This window comes from Lepidothrix coronata, unplaced genomic scaffold (genome assembly GCF_001604755.1).
Source record: "Lepidothrix coronata isolate B3197 unplaced genomic scaffold, Lepidothrix_coronata-1.0 Scaffold41, whole genome shotgun sequence".
Classification (NCBI taxonomy): Eukaryota; Metazoa; Chordata; class Aves; order Passeriformes; family Pipridae; genus Lepidothrix; species Lepidothrix coronata.
Window position 1 is genome coordinate 657,833 of NW_016690221.1, and position 20,801 is coordinate 678,633.

At 43.1% G+C, this 20,801-nt stretch overlaps 1 protein-coding gene across 6 annotated transcripts in view; it reads right to left on the reverse strand.

The window, feature by feature from the left end:
* SDK1 (sidekick cell adhesion molecule 1) overlaps positions 1-20,801 on the reverse strand; it is a 392,652-nt gene that overhangs the window by 48,759 nt on the left and 323,092 nt on the right. For 5 of the 6 annotated variants that reach the window (XM_017813542.1, XM_017813541.1, XM_017813543.1 and 2 more), the window contains 5 exons: positions 19,671-19,769; positions 11,616-11,810; positions 7,371-7,572; positions 5,406-5,509; positions 3,274-3,344 (listed from right to left, as the gene is read on the reverse strand). In XM_017813542.1, the coding sequence (XP_017669031.1) occupies positions 3,274-3,344; positions 5,406-5,509; positions 7,371-7,572; positions 11,616-11,810; positions 19,671-19,769 (671 nt within the window). Of the gene's footprint in view, positions 1-3,273; positions 3,345-5,405; positions 5,510-7,370; positions 7,573-11,615; positions 11,811-13,137; positions 13,219-19,670; positions 19,770-20,801 lie in introns of those variants that run through there. The other variant, XM_017813546.1, reaches the window with a different exon arrangement.

Here is a 20,801-nt window from a genome sequence, read left to right on the forward strand (position 1 = left end):
AAAAAGAAAATGATGTGAATCAGAGTATAAGGAACATACACAGCCACCAGGAAAAGGAGCAGAAGCTGCTCCTGCAAGAAGCCACCTTCTTTTGCAGTTGTCCTGCACAGAGCCTGCTGAAAGCAACCCAAATCATCCCAAGACTTCATTGTTTTTCCTCTGCATGGTTGGAGATCTTTTATTCATCATTGTTTCATGCTTGTTATTGTGCTCCAGTCTTTGGAGAAGCTCTGACCACCTTTCACTACTGTTTAGCATCGGCATTACAAGATGATTCTGTGAATGCAGGATTGTGAGGGAACTCAGGAATCATCAGGACTGGGACCTCACCACTGCAGAGACCCACCTGCCTAAAGTCCCTTTCACCCAGAGAACAACCTCCTCCTGAAAACAAGCTGATTTTTCTGCTTTCCAGTATTCCTGTTGGAAAGCTGTTTCAAGCCTCACTACTTGGGTGGTTAGAAACCCTCATTTAATTTCTAATCTAAATAATTCATAGCTAGTTTCTAACCATTTGTTCCTGTGCTAACATTGCCTTTTGGGTTAAATTGTTCTTCTCCCTGTGGGGTGTTTACTCCTGTGATGTATTTTAGAAAGGGCAATCATATTCCCTCTACGACTACATTTTACAAGGCAAATAAATCAAGCTCTTGTACAACAGCCTTTCCCAGTCTCAGACTGAGCCCCTTGTCCAAGGGACTAAGCAAGTAGACCAAAGTGCCTTCTCCAGAGCTGCCCAGTGACGTTATGGCTCACAGACCAGCTGAAATGCTCTCCTGTGCAAGGAGATGAGATGTGGTTTAATGGAAATTACTAGTATCTCTCTCCTGATCTTTTCTTTTCTCTTTTCCAATCTTTTGACTCCCTTCTTTTGTTTTCTGTATTATACTCAAGTTGCTTTAGCCCTGATGGTGCCCTTACAGAGAAGGGCTCCACAGCACAGCAGTGGCCTTGCCCCACTCTGACTTCTCCCATTTTAACCAATAATAATCTTTTTTAAATTAAAGAAAAAAAGTTGAGATGGAATATCCTACAGAACCTTGGAAGGAAAACCTTGCTGAAGCTGAGAAAGAGACTGCTATTGCCTGCCCTGCCATGTAACTGCTTAACAGGTAAAGCTTAAATTCTCGTTACAGTCTGACGCTGATTTGTTGATAGTAAACAATGTTTTTTTTATGCTATCATGTGATTCTCCATTTTTAGCTTCCTTGAAATTTGAGACAGGAAAACTCAGAAAATAAATGGTTTGCAAACTGTCTTTCTCCTTGCATGGAAATGAAAATTCTTTCCTGAAAAGGGTACTCTGATAAAAGGTCAGGTCTTCCCCTTCCTATCTGTCTTCCATGGACAAAACTCTGCTTTTGATGTAATGGATTATTTAGGATTTTGTAGGAAAGCCTGAGGGATCTGCTGAAATAGGTAAAATGATTATGAGTGGCAGCCCATAATGTTGCACAGAAGTAAGAGAAACATTTTTGTGCTGTTTAAAAATAAATAAAAAAAAAAGACCAAAATGTAAGTTTCAATAATTGTTCTCTCTAACGTAGAAGCAGAACAGTACATGATCCTGATGTTAAGTGTAACATCCTCCAGAACATTTGAAATAACCTTGCATTATTGATACAACAGACCTCCATGGAAATTACTTATTTTCTTCCTCCTTTAAATTTAAAAATAACGGACTGATTGGACCAAGCAGCTGAAAGCCCAGATAGTGCATCTAGAGTTTGTTTTGTGAATTATTAACAGAGCTCAAAGTTAAAAATTTAGCTTTGCTTAGAAACCCACTCTCCCATTAAGCTTGACTGCTGTTTGCAGTTTACCTTATTTCCTTGACACTGCTGTGAAACTTCCTCTTAATTGGTGGCTATTGTGGGACTTGAAGACTTTTGTTTATTTGAAAAATATAGTATGGTTGAATTACCAGGACCTATTAATACACATGTAGTAATGACATGTAATCGCCCACAACTCCCTTGAGATGGCTCTGGTACAACAACCCCATTTCATTTTCATGAAATAAAAAGCATCCAATTACCTAAACAACCACCTATTTCACATTAACCACACACCAATAATCAGTCAATTGGGGGAATGTTTATTTCCCTGGCCCATCCTGCCTCACATCCTCTTTGTCCTCTCTTTCTATACCTTTCTTTCCTTCGCTGTGGGCTGCAGTTGTAGGTGGGGAGGCAGATTCACATCCCTCCATAATTCCTTTGGTAAAACTGCTCAACATGTCTCCTATTTGCTCAACATGCTGTAAGCAATGTTGTTGCTCAGGATTATGCTGGTGAATTCGGGCCAGTCACCCAGGAGCACAGCCAGGCATATTTTTAAAGTGCTGCTGCACAGCAATAAACAGACCCTCGTACACATATTTTTCTTCCAAAAATGAAAGGAGTCCCATCTGTACTGTAAACGCATATGTACATTTTTCACTGTAATGCAATCTGTCCAAAGTTATCCTTATTATGTGTGGGGGACATTGTCTTGGGAGCAGGGTGGGCAGAGGCTTTCCAGGATAGGTTATGGATAACGTGCAGTACCCCACTGGGTTCCCTCTATTAATGCCCACTCTGCAAAAAGAAGCCTCAGGCACTGGGTCACAAAATGTTCCTGCATCGCCCAGGAGGCCAGGATTGAGAGATAAAGGGAGGCAGAGGAAATGCCAATATAAAATGCAGACTTGGCATGAATAGTTCCCCGTCCAGCTCAGAGGGATCATGGAGAGCTCAAACTTTCTTTCTTTCTGTTCTCTGAAGAAGTCTCGAATTTTCTCTCTCGAAGAGCCAAAAGGGCACCTGGAGTTCCTCAGAGGTATGAATGGGATCTCAGGCACTGATCTCAGGCTTCTGATCATTTCAGCAGCAGGAGGAGGCCAGACATGATGTGAACCAAAGGGAGCTTTTGATTACCTGATTTTACCGCCGCTGCACTCCATGAATGTTTTCCATGTAAAGATGAACATCTATCAATATCAACAAAAGGACAGGAGAATCTGACAAGTAATGACCTTGGACATGGCTACAGAAACTCCTTTACCTCCCAAACTTCTCATGGGGCAAAAAGTAAAAGCAACTGTCAGAAATTTCCGTCCATCACTAAAATCTATGCTAGGTCAGGAAAATAAGGAAGTAGCTGCAGTCCTTAAACTTTACTACAATAGTTCCAAGCTCAGGAAAATGTCCCTGGCAATGTACCATTAAGGTCAACAAGTCAAAGCAACCAAAAATCTGTTCCAGAAATATCATATTTTTTCATTTTACCTACCTGCCACTGCACAAGGACAGAGGAAGTCGTGTGGGGAGTCACTAACACAGAACTGGGTGGTTCATCTGGAACTAAACGAGAGAAAAATGAAACAAAAAGAGTTATGGCAAAAGGGTGGAAAAGAGGCAGCTTTTATTTCTCAGATTCTCCTTCTTTACTGCTGAAGAAAATCTTCCATCCCAACTGCTACATGGTAGGTCTCAAAAGCAGTGTGGTGGATATGGATATTGGAACCCGGGCAGAAGCCAGGCATTTCTCCTACATCCCTTGCTCTACCTGTGGCCTTGGCAGCTTGAGCAGGAACAAGAAAAGCTGAGGGCATAAACCTGAAGGAAACTGCAGCAGCCAGTGCTCACAAAACACTGGGTGCTCATTTGAAAGGAAGTTAAACCAGCTGTGTGAGGGCTCCAAAGTGTGAGCAAACTGCTCCCAGATTCTTCATGAGATTTATGCCACAGCTGGGGCAAGCCCATCTCCTATGTAGGAGTCTGTGTCAAATAGTCCCATATTATTCTAGTTAGGGCAGCTTGATTTACCACAGGTTAACCCCTTCCTGTGCCCATGGCCTGTAGCACATTCAGGCACCACAGCAGCTCAAACACAGGAGGCAAAGGCTTATCAGGAGCTGACAGCCCTCCACAGCACAACGCTCTGGTGGCAGCACCGGGTCTGCTCAGCAGAATAAATGTTGAGTTTGTTGAGGAGGTGAGAAGCTTTCACAGCGTTTCCCCATTGTATTGTGAGGAGGCCAAGCACAACTCTGGATTCACTGTAGCTAAATTCAAAGAGAATTTAAAGTAAAACTTTAAATTTAAAGTAAAACTTTAAATTCTGAAACAGTGAGTCAGTGCTGCCTCATTAGCGCAGTCACAGCCCGCACCGATCCCGCAGCGGCTGCGCAGGAAGGTGGAGAGTCAGGATGTCATTAAAGGGCTGCTTGGCACATTGCTCAGGTGTTACATGGGTTCTTGTTTAGCTTTGGATACTCCTGAGCAGTGTCCTCTCTTTTTCTGATTTCAAGATTACAGTCTTTAAACGCTCCTTTGCAAAATGGTTTCCTGCTTTTATATCTCGGTGTCCTCATTCCTTGCTCTGTAAGAAATTCTGAAGAATTTCTAGCACCATGTATATAGAACCATAAAATTGTTCAGGTTGGAAAAGACCTCTAAGATCATCGAGTCCAACCATTAAGTCAGCGCTTCCAAGTTCACCACTGAACCACATCCCCAGGTGCCACATCTACACGTCTTTTAAATCCTTCCAGGGATGGTGACTCCACCACTGCCCCGGGCAGCCAATTCCAGTGCTTGACAACCCCTTCAGTGAAGACTTTTCCCTAATATCCAATCTAAGCCTCCCCTGGTGCAACCTGAGGCCATTTCCTCATGTCCTGTCACTTGTTACTTGGGAGAAGAGATCGACCCCCACCTCACAACACCCATATATATATTTATATATGTATGTATCCCAGTATTACTCAATTTTCCAGGGTAACAGTACATACTGATGCTTTTTCATACTTTGCAGAGTTCCTTTCTCCATTTAAGACACCAGAGCTACTTCTGCATTCAGGCATCAACTTTATACAATCAAGGAATTAGAAGCTGATCTCTAAGGCTAAAAATAAAAGCCTTGTCAATGTCATTCACAGTTTATTAGTCCTGATCTGCAGGATTAAATGCTCATGTTTCCAGGAGCTTCATACTCTTTCTTACTTATACCTCAGCAATTTTGCCATACTGCAGACTGATGTGGATTGTGAGGGAAAACAACTGAAGAAACTTCTTCAAATGTATGCAAGGTTCTACATTTATTTTTAATGATCTCTTGTAAATTATTCAATTTCTGCAAAGATAATGGTTAGTGCAGAGTTTGGAAGCCAATCAAACGAAGTTTAATTCCATTTTGAGACTCCTGAAAGTATGATTCATTGTCAGAGGGCACAGCAGGACACTTGAGTCTGCCTGTTAATTCAGCCATATCTCATGCTACCTGCATCAACTTCCTATGAACAAACCTGCATCGGCTGTTGATTTTCACTGCACAGTCCCAGTGGAAATCACATTGCAGTGGGTCCAGCAGACCCAGGAGCCCTGGGAAGTGCCCACCCCATGGAGCTCCTCCTGCCTTACCATCCTGCAGCGTCGTGACCGCCTCTGTCTCCGCGCTGAAGTCGCTGTCCCCGATGTCGTTGGTTGCCTTCACTCGCAGTTTGTAAGAGGTGAACGGGTTCAAGCTGTGGAACGTAAAAAATAAGGCTGAGGGATGAAACCTCCCCACATCACCACAACTTGCCTCTACAGAGAACCTGCCCATTGCCAACCAAAGTCATTCAGCAGTTTGTCTCTTCTCCCCATCGCCTTTTCTCTGCAGCCTCCCCCACCTTCCTCGTGACGTGGGGGTGTTTGCACCCCTGCTGCCATCAGCATCTTCTCAGATGTCCACTGGCCTCAGTTCCCAAAACCACTCCTGGATTCACCACATAATTGGGTGCCAGAAAACAGACGTGAAGCTGCAACTCATGGAGCAGCCGATGGATGGGGCTTGTTGGGAAGGACAAGCTGTGCTGTCATTCAAGTTCTGCATGGCTGTGCAAAACCTGGCTTTCAAGGTGCTTGGCTGAGATATCCTCAAAACTGATCCTCAGAGCACGGAGGGGGATTACAGGTGGAGGCAGGTAACATGCCCAGGGTTGGCCAGTGCACAGCAGGCACTGGAATTCAGAGCATCAGCCTCCTGACTAATCCCTTACACCACACCACTTGATCAGTGCATTTTGTTCCTACTGAATTTCAAATTAATGCTATTACCTGGATTATTTAATAAAGACAGCAACAACAGGTTCCCTGCAGCTCTTTTATCTATGTGGGGCTTTAAGATATGCAAAGAGTGATTTCCAGCTGACACAACCTTCACAGAGATGCTTCTGTCTTGGCTTGGCAGGGGAAGGTGAGGGGGAGGCTGCCTTTGGAGTCACAGGCAGAGGCTTGAAATGCAGAGCTGTAACTTACAGGGGATTTAGCTAATTAATTGGTAGTGTCTAGCCATCCGCTGGCAGATGTAACACTGACTGCAAACCCAAGTAAAGTTACTTGTAAGGAATGATTAAACATCAAGGATAATGCATCCTGATGGGCAGCACTCTCACATCTACGACTCTTCCGGACTTCCACAGGAAAATGCTTTTAGCAAGGAGCAGAAGAAATCTCTTTAAGCAGTGCCACCCTATTAGGACACCATTACTTACCTATAGCAACTTGAATAACGTGAATCATTGTTTCCAATCTTTTGTTTTCAGTCACGTCAATGCCAAGTCTAAATGACATAGATGGCTGCCTTGTTTTTACAGGTTTTGACTGGAAAGATACTGGCACAGGACCAGTGAGCTGTCATATACCATAGCCACTGCTGCTTTTATAACTGGCCTGAAAAATCTGTATCTGAATGATTTGAATACTCGATTCTCCTAAAGCTCACGGCTTTTTAGAAATAATCAGATTTGTACCAGCTCGTCAACAGAGGAAATGGACAGCAAAACAAGTACCTGCTCATAGACATTCAATTACTTTTGCCAATGTTACAAGGACTTTAATTACACTAGCATTGCTGAAGATATAATGAAGCCTGAATAACAAAGTTTAAACATTCCGATGCTATCTATAAACTTCAGTATGGAAAATACAGATAAAAATGGCTCTCATTTCATCTGGAAAAGCTTATATAGAGATAATTGCAATGCAGCATTCAGAGTGGATTTTAACATCAGTCAGTACTGAAAGGATTTTTAACTAGTTGTATTTTACAGAGCACTGTGTAGCTACATATGATTTAGCCTGAGTGGTGTTATCTGCGGTGCTGAGCTTCCAGGAAGGGCTTCAAAAAGATGCACTGCAGTCCAACTTTAATTAGATTTATTGCGTGACCTTCAGCAAATCTCTCAACTGCTGTTCATAACACCACCTCTAAAATGGGAGCAGCGACCTCACTTAACCTCTCTCCCTCCCAAGAAGACTGTGAAGCTGAGTGATGCTTGTTTTGGTTTCCCAGCTCTTGGGAAAGTGTGGGAATTTCTATGGTAGCCTGGGATCACATGGTACCTTTCGATAATGCAGGACGTCGCCTCGTGGCTGATGGAAGAGGAGTAGGTTTGCCAGTCTCCATTGGGCAGTTCTCGCACTTGGACTGTAAAATATCGGATCGGTGAAGATCCATCACTTCCAGGGACCCACTTCAGCAGCAGACTCCGTGAGGACACGTCGCTCTGGGGGGTCATCACCTGCCTGGGAGGTGCTGGTCGTTCTGCAATTAAACCATAATTCGGTACTGCTTTGAGAGGAAATTTCAGACAACATAAAATGTGACAGCCTGATCAGATTTTCATAGTGGTAATGCCACAGGAGATTGAACTTTTGGATTTGCCCCATGAAGTATACAACCATCCCATTCCTTAACCTTCTCCTGCAAAGAGGAGCACTAAAATTGATTCTTATCTCCCTGCATCAAAGGTCAGCATTGAATATACACCTTCCTAGCAGTGAACCTCAAACTTGAGGGGGGTCTTGGCCTGGTAGGTTAAGGAAGAATCACTAGGACTGGCAGTCAAGCAAACCAAGGCAATCTTTACTGAAACTCAGCTGTGCTTCTGTCTGCAGTTGCTCTTTTGAAAGAATTTGCCTATAAATTAGCTCACTTTTTAACCTATTCTTACTCCTTGGTACCAGGGACTTTGTTCTCTCTGTGCTATGTAGCATCCTCTTCCCCCAGCTGCTGCCCAGCCGAGGCACAAAGGAGAGAAAGGGATGAGCTGGAACAGGCTGTTGTGTTGCAGAGTCCAAGCACACACAGCTGATACTGAATTCCTGCACCAGCCCTCTCTGGCAAGGATCTGGGAACCATCAGCAGCTCCTGGTGCTGCTGCTTCCAAACCTCAGCCTGGAGCTAGTGGGGAGCTGGGGCTGCAGCACCTGCTGCAGGTCACTTCCAGAGCTTCCCAGCTCTTCCCTTTGTACCCACTAACCTTGAACCTGCAAAGTCAAATCAGCCTGTGCTGAGGGAGATCCCTGCAGAGTAATTACCAGCACACCTCTGAGATGAGCAGGGAATGGTAATGCAGGTGTAAGCATGCCAGTCCCCAACTGTTTCATTACAGATCTCCTTTCCCGTCACCGCATCTCAGCACTCCATCGATTTCAATAGAGAAACTCTATAGAGTGAGGAATAATTGTTTAATTGTTTATCATGAAGATTATTGATTCTGATTAAAATGTGTGGCATGTAATAAAGCAAAAATTGATTGGAGACACCGCAGTGACTTGCTTTTGAGAAGCAATTCAATTCAACTTCATCAGCACTTGTTTCCATAAACACACCTCTGCCTGCCTGGTTCCTCACAGCTCCATATGGCAAACACTTCATTTCCCTGCCACCGCCTAAAACCATTTCCTGTGTGTTCTGGCATTTCTCTGCAGCCTGCTCTTGCTGACATCAGTGCCCAAAGACTTGTAAGCTATTAGCTGGAGGAAGCCCTGGGTGCCAGCAGCCTGCGAGCCGCAGTACAACGCAAAAGGTCAGTGCCTTACACTGACAGGCTGAGACAGGTATGCAGGTTATTCCATCCAAGGAAGTGAGTGTCATGCAGGGATTTTATAAACTCTGCTGATATGCTTTGCTGTTGTGGGCAGGTCAGATCTTGCAGTCAGTCTCCCACGGCTCGGTTTCCTTCCGCTGCTAACGGGAGATCTTAAAATCTTCTGTGTTGCAAGATATATTCCCTGACTGTTTGTACAAAACCATTAGTATAAAGAGTTTATTTATGGGAGTTTAGCCACAAGCAAATGCTAAGGTGAGCTGTTTGTGCAGGAATGTAAGGCTTGACTGTACCAGTCCACATGGCTCTATAGACTACTTTTAATTTCTTGCTACATTTACATTTTCTGACTCAGTTCTGCCCTGAACACTTGTGTTGTTTATTCTGAAGTATCACTGTGTAGATCCAAAGCACTGCAGCAGAACCTCTGGAGAACACAGCCACAATATAATTTGGGATCTATAAATTACAGGTATCATTGTAAAATGTAAAATAATGTATTTTCCTTATCCAAGGAATTTACAAGGACACAAGTGACCAATTTTGCTAATTTTCATGGGGAATTTTTGTGTCTGTCTACCTCAGTATCGAGGACTACAAGGATATCAAATGCATTGCTATTAATGGAAATAAAATACCTTTTTACTCTAGGATATTTACTGTCATATATACAAGTTTTGGGTTAATTTCTTGTTAACAGAATAGCTGCAATGGATAAATTTCTTTATCATCCCTCTTATATTGTTCTTGCTGATGTGAGAATACACATTCTTCTCCCTACACTTTATACAGTTAACTCTTGGTTCCATAGCATGTGTAGAGACAGTAGAGCTGTCCATCAAAAAGAGAAAGGGTTCATACTATACTATGACTTGCCTTCTCAAGATAACCCTAAAGCACTGATAGCAAGAAGGGATCATTGTTCCCACAGCAGAGCCGGGAGTTCTGACTTGAGCTATTGTGTATCCTCGTGCAAGGTCTGGGAAATTTGAGCACATTTTATTGAGAGGGAGAGGCTCTGAGCTTTGAGACTCCACTTTATTTGGCACGGTGGGTTTTTTTGAAGCTTCCACATGCTGGACTTTGAACTTCCCCTTTGACAGCAATCAGACAGGGGTGGAAGAAACCTTGAGCAGATAAATCTCTTTGATGGACAGTATCTTTAGCAGAGGCATTCTCAAGTTTCAAATACAGCTCCAGAGGTTCTCTCTCTGAGGACTGCACTGTTATGCACTGAGAAGGCTGCACATGACCTAGAGGGCTATGCCAGTGGGAATTTTAACTCCAACCACACAGGCCACAAGTAGTTGAAATGCACCTCACAGGTTCTTGCTTCTGGTGGATGAGCATCAGACCAACACCCTCTCTTCTTAGAAGTGTTAGAGGAAAACAACAGGGAAGACACTGTGGACAAATAAAATGGGAAATCCTTACTCTTGCCCTAAATGATTTGCAAGGTGTAGAAAGGACTTTAAACAAAAGATTACTTAGTAGGCACACTTTAAGAACTAAAAGTAAATGTAACTGGTTGTATTAAAGTGCAAGAATGGGGCAAGAACTAAGACCAGGCCCAGAAGCACATGTAAAAGTTCTAACAATAGTTGAAAGACATCTGAGGAGGTCTGCCCTGGTGACCTGCTGAAGTGTGCTTCTCTCTGAACAGTGATTTTTATAAATCACACAAGCTGATGGTTTTGACTTTTGAGTGAGTAGTTTTCTTAAAGATCAATATCCAGACAGCACAATGGGTCAGAGCAGCACGTCACGCAAAACCCAGTGATGCTGGTAAAGTTACCCTGGCTGCTTTTGACTTTGTCAGTTCAAGAGACCAGATATATCCTTTGCAATGAAATGTGGCATATGGTGCAAGACCAGAGGAAAACCCACCCTCCTGTTCTCCACCAACATATTCACCAAAATATCCTCTTTTAGCTCTGAATTAAAAAAAACCCCAGAAACAAACCTTCATGAACAAGTAGAAAATGCAATTTTTCTATCTGGCAGCTCTAGAGATCTGTTCTAAAACTGGAAAAAGGAGCAGTTACTTGAGCCAAAGCATTAAAAACAAGCAATGATGCAGAGCAGATCCTGTAATACCTTACACGTCTTTCACATTTTGATACGTTTGGTATCTAAGCATCTGGTTTCATTTATAGACATGTATAAATGCTGACTTCAAGCAGATTCCCTTTCAGAACAGAATTTGACCAGAGATGCAGATTGCAAACAACCATTTTATGGCTGATGGAAGAAACAGAAAAGGTCTGGGCAATCCAGATGCAAACGCTCTGCTCGAGCGTGTGGCAGTGAAAGGCCAGAGTAATTACTGACACATTAGGTCAGGGCTGAGGTACAATGGAGGAGCTGTGGAGAAATTCTGCAACACCACTGCCTCTCATTTTGCGTTCCTTAATCAATATAATTCATCCATCACTTACTTTCTTAAGACTGCAATCTTTCTAGAAAACGAGAGAGCTGAAAAAAAGCCATCTGACTGCAAAAGGAGGCTGCATATGGCCAATATAGCAGCTGATGGAAAAATCAATTCCAACAGCCCGGCAGGTTAGAAGAACTGTGCCTCATAAAAGTCTGTCTTGCTTTCTCAAATCATGATGTTGCTATGGTTTGGGGCAGGTTTATGGGGTGAGAAGGAGGAGGTGTATAGGCTGTGGGCTGTTATTAAAACTCCCCTAAGCACAGCTCAGGCTCCAAGGCAGGCACGGGAAGGCTCTCAACCCGCGGCTGGAAGCGTTACCTCGTTTTTCGGTGGTGATCACCGTGGCTTCCAGGGGCTCCCCCCAGCCCTGCCTGGTCTTGGCAGATGTCCTGAAGATGTAGGCTGACTCCGGGGTGAGGTCTGTGGCCGTGAACTGCCGCACTGTCGAGCCGACCTCCACCGTGGTGAACTTGTTGGGGCTGCTGCTGGCCAGGCGATAGGCGACCTGGTACCCTGCAAGCACAGCACCAGCCAGAGAGGGGGAAAGGGTGAGCTGCTTTTACTAACAGGGACAAAAGAGCACCAGAACTATTAGTTTATCATAATTACTTATCTGAGATCAGAAGAAAGTAATTTACTTCCTTTGCTGTTGTAAAACTCTGCTCTACAGCAGATGCCATACGCTACAAGGGAAATCACACACAGTGGTGCTCACAAGGGCCTACTGAACGTAACTGCCACAAACCCCATTTCACAGTCCATCCTTTATACCAACAAGATGCAAAACCAGTTTAATCTTTCCTGAGCATACTGGTACCTTTTTGGAAATCAAAGGAACAAACAGAGCTGGTGCAATATGTCACCTGGTTGAGGCGGTTCAAGGCAACACTCCAGTTTCATCTTTCCACCCCAGCACACGTGTGCATGTGTGTGCACCCACACTCAGGGGTTGTTCTGCCCTCTCACAGTTTCAGCACTGGCTCAAACTCAAGGTTCTCCAGCTGCAGCTCCAGCAGCTGGATTGCCCAAACTGTGCAGTCTTATCAACCAGTCAAGGCTTGTTCCTCCTTTCTGCATTTGCTTTTTCCTCAGCTCTCCTACGCCCCTGCAACTGTGCACTGGGGCCAGAACTGCCAATAAAACCACCCTTCTTCTGTCATTCAACACCGCTGCCCTTGCCCACAGTCCAAGGAGCAGCCTGCAAGCTGTGTGGTCCTGCTTCATCCATGCAGCTCTCAATAGTCAATTCTGCTGATGATGCCTGTGAGTGATAACCCCCGTTCCACCCTGTCTGACAATCAGGAGCTCATAGTTTAGCCCGTGTTATTAATGACTCGACTGTGCAAGGAGGGCTTCCAGGGTTCTCACGCACCACTAAGCAACAACCATCCCCCAAAGAGGGTCTGCCAAATGCTCAAATCCGTTCTGTAAACCCAGCAATTGAATCAGGCTCTCACTTCTGGAGCTCGGTGGTAACTTCCAGTCCAGCAGCTGACTTCCAAAATCAATTAATACCAGAACCGATGCGGGGTATTATTGCCCAAGCTGAATGTATGATTAAACGCTTCATGGAGTTAACAGGGCAGAGGGCAGCCAACAAATCCAAATCAAACCAGCTGAAAACAAAACAGTCATGACAGAGTTCTGCCAACCCTCTGCTCGTCTTGCGAATGACAAAAGGGATCCGCAGCACCTGAGCCATCCCTTTCTCACGGAATTAATATCCCAGCTAGAGTTTGAACTCCCACCACATTTTGGCTGTAACAAGACCAAGGAGAGCCAAACCCGGCATGCTTCATTCAGGAAGGCCAGTGCATGAAATCTGAGGGCTTTATCTTACCTATGGCTATTAGACAAAACTCAGTGACATTTATTTCCCACTGTGAATATGCAACAATTGCCACGTGCCCAGAGTTCCTGCAGCCCCTGGAATGAATGCCACTGGCGTGTGGTGCACTCTGTCATAAACAGTGGAATTTAATTGGGATACAGATGGTATTAATTTTGTTGTGCTGACTCTCACAGTGCCACTGACAACGCACCACTGCATCCTTGTCCTTTCTTCTCTGGCAGATGCTCGGGGACGTGGGGCAACAGCCATTGCTGCTTCACATGGAACAATCTGATTGCACCAACACCTTAATAATGTTTTAACTTGGTCAGCCCTGCACTGGTTAGACAGCTGGACTTAATGATCTTTGTAGGTCCCTTCCAACTGAAATAGTCTATTCTAATGTAATAAAAAAAAAAGTGGCCTGACTTTTCAGAACTCCTGAGCATGCTTAGATCCCAGCAAAGTCTGAGGGTCTTACCCTTTCAGCATTTCATTTTTCCACCTCCAAATTACCTCCTTTTATCCATAGGACTAGCTCTTCCATTACTGGTCCAATATATTCCACTGAAGTATTTCTGTGCCTTTAATACTGCAATATTTTTATCTTTTTTAAAGTCTACAGAAAGACAGAGAGCAATGGGGAGAAGGAACTGATACATATGATCTTTTTTGTTTATACTGATGTGAAGAATGTGGGAGTGAAAACCCCAGTGCAGAATCTTAACAAGGAGGAAAAACAGTCAAAGAAAAGCACTGGGGAAATTTTTACAGCAGCAGGAAAGATGAAGGGAGAAGCAACTAAGATGGCTAAAGAAGCTTGATAAAGGGACATAAGACGTAAAGAATAAGACCTGGAGGGAAACAGAGAATATTAAAAGAATAGAAAAGTTGATTTATCTAGTCATTAAAAGATAAGTATGATATCTGGGACATATCCTTGTCAAGCAATTTCCTCTCTTTTCTAAACCTTTGTAAAATATAACATGTAGTTAAAATGTAAGGAGGGAATAAAAAGATAACTATTTACTGCTAAATGGTGGTACTCGTGCTGGAAAGCCAATTACAAACACACTCAGATTAGGCAAAGGAACACATATCTAGGCCATTATAATATCTTACACAAGAGTGGGTCCATGGCTAGTGTAAAAACTAATTTAGCCATGAGAAAGAGGAAATCACTTGTCACAGCCTGTCTCTCTGACATGCATCCCTGTGAAAAACAGCATCAGCTCTCACTGCCCTCTCCTACCTCTGCCGTGTTGTCTGACAGTCTGGGTAAATATCTATTTTCCTGGATATCTCAGGCAGAGTTTACACAATCAGAGCTGTCACCTTTACAGATTTCCTACGAAAATCAACACTTCCATGGGGCTGATTTTAAGGTAGATAACCAACTTCTACACCTGAATTCATCTCGCTCTTATTGCTACCTACAACCCACCTAAGAGACACCCAGCATTGCATTTTGATCCCCTGCATCCCCTATTACACAGTTTGGGACAGCCAGGATACAGACTGACATAAAAAGCACTATTTTTACTTTTTCTGAGTGGCACAGAAGACTCAGCATTTAAACTACAGCTTGGATAATAACTGGGGCTAACACAAGATCAAAAAGATAAAATTATTAAGTTGATGAATTCAGCAACAAGGGATGGGAGAAGAAAGGAAATGTTAAGTGAAATCAAACAAGGCAAATCAATAGAGGTAAATGGAAAGTGTTCAAAGAGAAATTAATGTATGCTTGAGGGCTGTAAAAGGCAATTGCTGTAGTGGAGGAATAAGCAGCTTCCTTTCCTTACTAGATTACAACAGTAAGATGTTGCAGATATCTTAGAATAAAAAAAAAAATTAAAAAATCAAGTGTTATGAATGAAAGTCAAATCTTTAAAAGGTGATCAGAGGAAACTTTTTGGGGAAAGGAATATCTTACAGAACATGAAGTATCTGGATGGCCAATAAGAGGAATTCATATTATTTTCTTAATTTTTTCCCCATATAGCATCAGATCCCAAATCTCTGCTGCTATTGGGAATGCTGCCATTCACCAGGCCAAACATCACAAAAAAAACCCTGAAAGTTCAACTCTTCAGGAATTTATTTATTCATTGAACCCAGGTGTTTTTTTTTTTACTTTAGCATCTTTCTGAGTACTTTTTGCACAACTACAAGCAGTTCCACGAGCTACACTTCCTCAACTCAATAAATGGCAACAGTCTGAACTGCCTGTGAAATGTTAGGTCACCGTAACACAACCGGTGGATTCCCCAGAGCAAACAGGCGGGAGGATGCCAACACACCACGAATATCAAAAAGCTTTCAAGCTCATCACCACACAAAAAGCCCTTCAGAACTGACAGCACCCGCCCGTGCAGGCCACGGTGCTGCAGAGATACAACCACTTATTAATTTGTCACACGACTCGGGGAAAGGCAAACGATCCTGGGAGGTTACGGGCGGAGCAGCAATCCCGTTTGTTGCCTTCCCTGCTTATCTGTTTTAGGGCCAGCGGGTGTGCAAATACAGCCTGGGATCAAAACAGGAATTTGCAAACATGGATTACATCCAATTTCGGTTCTAATTCTCGGTGGAGTTCTTACGCTTTTTTCCACAATAAAGCTTCAGGTAAACGCTAAATACCAGGGTACCATGAGGAATACTAACCAGGGCCCGGGAGGATGCAGGTTAAGCTCTCGTTTTCAGGGGAAGCTCATAGCTTCAAGTGCACATATGCACATTAATGCATCATTTATCTTTCATAGTATTTGAAGGAACGATGTGGGTGCTGGCTGAACTGAGCGCAGAAAAGAAGACAGAGTGAAGCCTCAGATGGTTACCATAACACTCCCAAAAGGAGAAAGGGAAACATCTAACAGTCTTCCACAGTAAAATATTTAAACAAACAAACAAGTGGTTTTTTCCCTCTTGGCGCCTGCCAGTATTTCATCCTGCTAATCTCTCTCTGAAATGCTAGAGCGTGTTTTTATATAGATTACAAAAATGTTAGCTGCAAAGGTGCATGTATACTCAGAGGACAAGGCAAGCAGAGCAGGAACATTAGTTCAAAGGGGCTCTCTATATAAAGTTGCTCTTGCAACGCAAGTGGTTTTTCTTTCCAACCCCAAGAGTGAATAGAAGGGCACTGCACAAAATGAGTTCACTTATTTTTCCCAATAACTCTACTTCGATGCACTTGACCCGGGGTGGGTCACAAGGTGTTTTCAAAGTTCATTATAGTAATGAGGTTTAAAAGGAGAACGGGAAAAAAAAAAAAAACAAAAATTTGCAACCTTTCCTTAGAATGCTACATATTGAGGTGTTATCTATTTTTGAAGCACAGCTCACTTCTTAGGAGAGATCACAGAAGTGCCCAGCATGAGCAATTTTCACTTTTCTCTCTGCCATTGGCAGGTAACTACTTCCTCCAGGAACCTCAGTATTTCTACCATGGAAAAAAATGAAAGTGGGAACTGTTGAATAAAGACAATGGACTTCAAAGAAGTGCACTGGGGGAACTGGCAGGTAACACCCCCCTGGGAAGGAATTCAGGTTTGCTGACCTGAAGAGACAAAAAAAAAAAAAGGTACAACAATTGCAACGGAGACAAAAGATGTTAAAAGGACAATATGTTTGTATTCAGAGCTCACTAATGACCTGAAAATCAAAACTGAATTGGACAAAAGTTGAAACAGGACAAAGGTCTAAGGGAGTGTATAAATAGACAAGCACAGGCATGTAGGGACAAAAACAGAACAGCTAAAGGGCAAGGTGAGTTATAACCTTAAGGGCATCAAAAGCAATGAGAAAGATTTTATAAATACATTAGAAATCCGAGAGAGAGGAGGAGGACAGGTCAAACAGTGGGAAGAAAAGATAAGCACAAGACAGGTGAGGCTGATACCTCCATTCCTTCATTTTCACACACAACAGAAAGTTGATGCTGACTAGAGACTCAACACAAATCAAAACTGACAACAATATAAGTAGGGATGTAGGCTAGAACAGAGAGCAGGTTAACAAATATTTAGTTAAGCTCGATGTAATCAAGTCAGAAAGGCCTGATGAAATTTGCCCTGCAGTGCTTATATAACTAGAGGGAGCCATCTCTGAATAATTAGCTGTTCTCTTCAAGATCTTGCAGATGACAGGTGACATCCCAAAATGTTACAGAAGGGCAAACAGACTACACTGCCTTTTAAAATGAGGCAAGACCAACTAGAGGAATTATGGACAAATCTAACTCAAGTTCAATACCCAGAAAGATCCTGGAAAAAAAAAAAAGAGTCAATATACAAGCATCCATGAGGATAATAATGTGCTAAGGAACAGCCAATATCTGTTTGATTGGAGCAAATAATAAATATCAAATAATCTGTTTTCCATTTTGACAGTGTAATTGGCCATGTGGGAAGAGCAGATATGATCCACGTTGACTTTGAGTAAGACTTTAATATGGTTGCACACAGTCCCATCAAAAGCAAACAAGAGAAACAGAATCTAAGAAAAATACTGCACATTTTGAGATGATTAAAAAAAAAAAAGTAAAAAAATGTTATAATCAATGATTTGCTAACAACCTGGGAGGATGTATTAAGTAAGCTCTCATGAGACCTCATGAATGAGTCTGGTTCTAATACTTTCATTAATGGCCTGGCTGATGGAATTGCCAGTCTGCTTGCAAACTCCAAAAATGACACCAAGCTGTGAGTGGCTGTGTGCACTTTAGAGGACAAGAGTGTCATTTAAAGAGATCTTGGTAACGAAGAGAAATGGTCTGGAATCAGTGAGATGAAATTCAATAAAGGCATCTGTGAATTAACTTAAAGAGAAAAAGCTTAATGTACTTGTAAAAGAAGGACTGGCTGACCTGGAAGTGTACTGAGGAAAAGGGCAGGAATTAATAGTGGGACATAAACCTACTCAGTTACACCATCAGTGTAGTCAAGGACTGCATGAAGTATACTGGGATGTATTACTGGGAATGGACTGTGAAAGTCATTGGAAACAATGACAGACACTAAACATGCCAAAGATTTTTTAAGGGACACCCTCCCCCTTTCATTCCAACCCTGCATTTGTATGATTTTACCATCAACATAATGGCAATGAGTAAGAACCAGCTGAGGGGGGATGCACTGCACAAAGAATTCTGCAAAGACAAAATAAAAGAGAGTTCCTCCTCCACCAAGCTTGCAACTTCAGCAAATGAGGCTGACAAAGTGCAGCAACGTGAGAGGTTGGAACACAGTCGGGGGAGCAAAATGTCTTTTGTGCTTTCTCATCATTTCTATCAAATGATTTTTTTTTCTCCTTAACCACATCCTGTGATTCAAATCCCAATCTCTGCTGAGAGCAAGTTCTAGGCCACACAGTTCCTTAAAAAAAAGAGCAACAAATCAAACCCACAAGACAACCTGGAAGCCAACCTTCCCTGAGCTGCAGAGAAACCCTGCATGGATCCATCTCTGGCAGCTCACTGCTGCCAAGCTTCACACAGACTCTTCCTCGTGCTCAGAAAATCCTGCAGTGTCTGCCTTTGGATGTCATTTGATGACTTTCCTGCATCTTCAGGTGCCAGGATCACTTTGGTAAACTACACACCTGAGCAAACACTTTGAGTTCTGGACACAAGATTTAAGTCCAATGCAGGACCAGTCCTGTATTTAAGGGATGCCACCAATGCAGGAGCATTTTAAGCAAGTGCCCTCTACCCAGCAAAGGAGGCTTTAGGAAATATTGCTAAAAGCCTACACATGAACCTGAATGGGCAGTGCAATTCGAAGCAGAAAGGTCTGTCAGATTGAGAACTAGACAAAAAACCAAAAGCTTTTGCTTCTGTTTTTAGAATTGAGACAAAAATCTTTACTCACCAGCTAGAACTATGGTAAAATGTGTTTAACATCAGCAGAGAACACAAAATTCCTGGGTAACTATGAACTACATTAATTTTAGAGGTAGCAATGGATTCTTACATTATAAAAGTCTTCATGTTTTAAGTACAAGTAGTGACTGGTGAACATATTGCCAAGGTAACCCAAGAGTAACGAGAGCAGGAAGCTGAGAAGGTTTTTCACAAATTCCTGTCGTGCCTTGCTGCCTCTCATGTCCTTGATGAAAAGCCAAATATGATTTAACTCCTTGTGACCTGTCAGACAGTATTATCCAAAGGAAGCAATAAAAAGGAAGCACACATGATACTGAAACATCAGACATGCCCGGCAAGGGTGGGGAAAATCCAGGTCTCCAGGCAGTTTACCCAACAGTCAGCCAGACAGGTTACCAACCCAAATGCAGATGGGAAGAGGGATGACATTCAAACATAGTGCCTGAATGATACCAGATTCTGGTTCAAGAAAACACAAACCATGAAGCCACACAGACTTTTCTCCTCACCACAGTCTCGCAGCTGACACCGACATATTTTCTTTTCTTTAGCCAGAGATTTGCTTATGTGCAAGGGGAAGGAAAACTCAACGGCTGCAGCTTGCTCTGGTCTCCAGCCCTCTCCTCCCAGCCCAGGGTTTGCTGCTCCATCTTACCCAGAATGATTCCATTGGGCTCCTCTGGTGGCTGCCAAACAATCCGCACGGATGTCAGCCTCACCTCGGGGAACACCAGCCTCACGGGGGGGCCAGGGGCTGGAAAGAAGAACAGAGATCATGGCAGCAAGGATTGCATGTCACAGGGGTTACAAGTGTTCTGCTCACCCTGTACAGAATTACAGCCCAGGCTGTAGATCCCCAGTAAGTAAATGGTTGGAAGCACCTATGCATGTACATAATATAAATTTATTCTGAGGAGTCCTGTCCATGGCCAATGTCTCCAACACCCAGGAATACCAAACATGACACAGAATCAGTGCACCCTACAGTGTTTTTCTACTGCACCAGGAGCTCTGAACCCTGAATGATTTTTCTCACAGCAGCATCGCCACTGGTATAGCTGAGAACATACTATAAAGCAAGCCACTGAGCTGCCTTTACAGAATTATATAGCTTAATCCACTTCATACCTGTTGGAATTGAATAATATCCCCTCTCTGTGTCATCAGCACTGGCTTTGAACTGCTTCCTGACATAACATTTGCATCTTAAACACTTAGGTGTGAGCAGGAGAACCCGAGGCAGGTGAGATGCACATTAACACAGGCTGTGCTGACCATCCCGGGTCCACAAGGTGAGGAGATGCTAATTCATACATTAGCATCCACGAAATTTCCCCTTCAGCACAAATTCCACCTGCATTACTCCTGGTGATACTTTTAATTAAGTCGAGCCCAGAGGAGACACAACATATTTATGTCAGGGGTATGGAGATGGAAGAACAATTTGTTTCATTTGCCAACATGCACTTAAGGAGGGAACTGCTATAATGGGGTTATCCAAAACAAACAGTTCTAAGTATTTCTCATTACAGCCCAATATGTACATTTCATGGAGTGCTTTTTCTCTCCCTGAAGAGTTCTGCTAACAGTAATTTTTCTAATTTTTCCTTTCATAGAGAAGCCAGGTCCCCACACAGGCAGTATGCTAAGAAAAAGGCTAAAAAAATGTGAGGGAGCTGCTGTCCCTGTTCTTGTCCCTTCATGCTCCTACTCCTTTCTTCCCTGCACAGAAAATGTTTTGTTAAGCCAGATGTGGGAATGTTTTCAGTCCAATCAGAGTACCTTA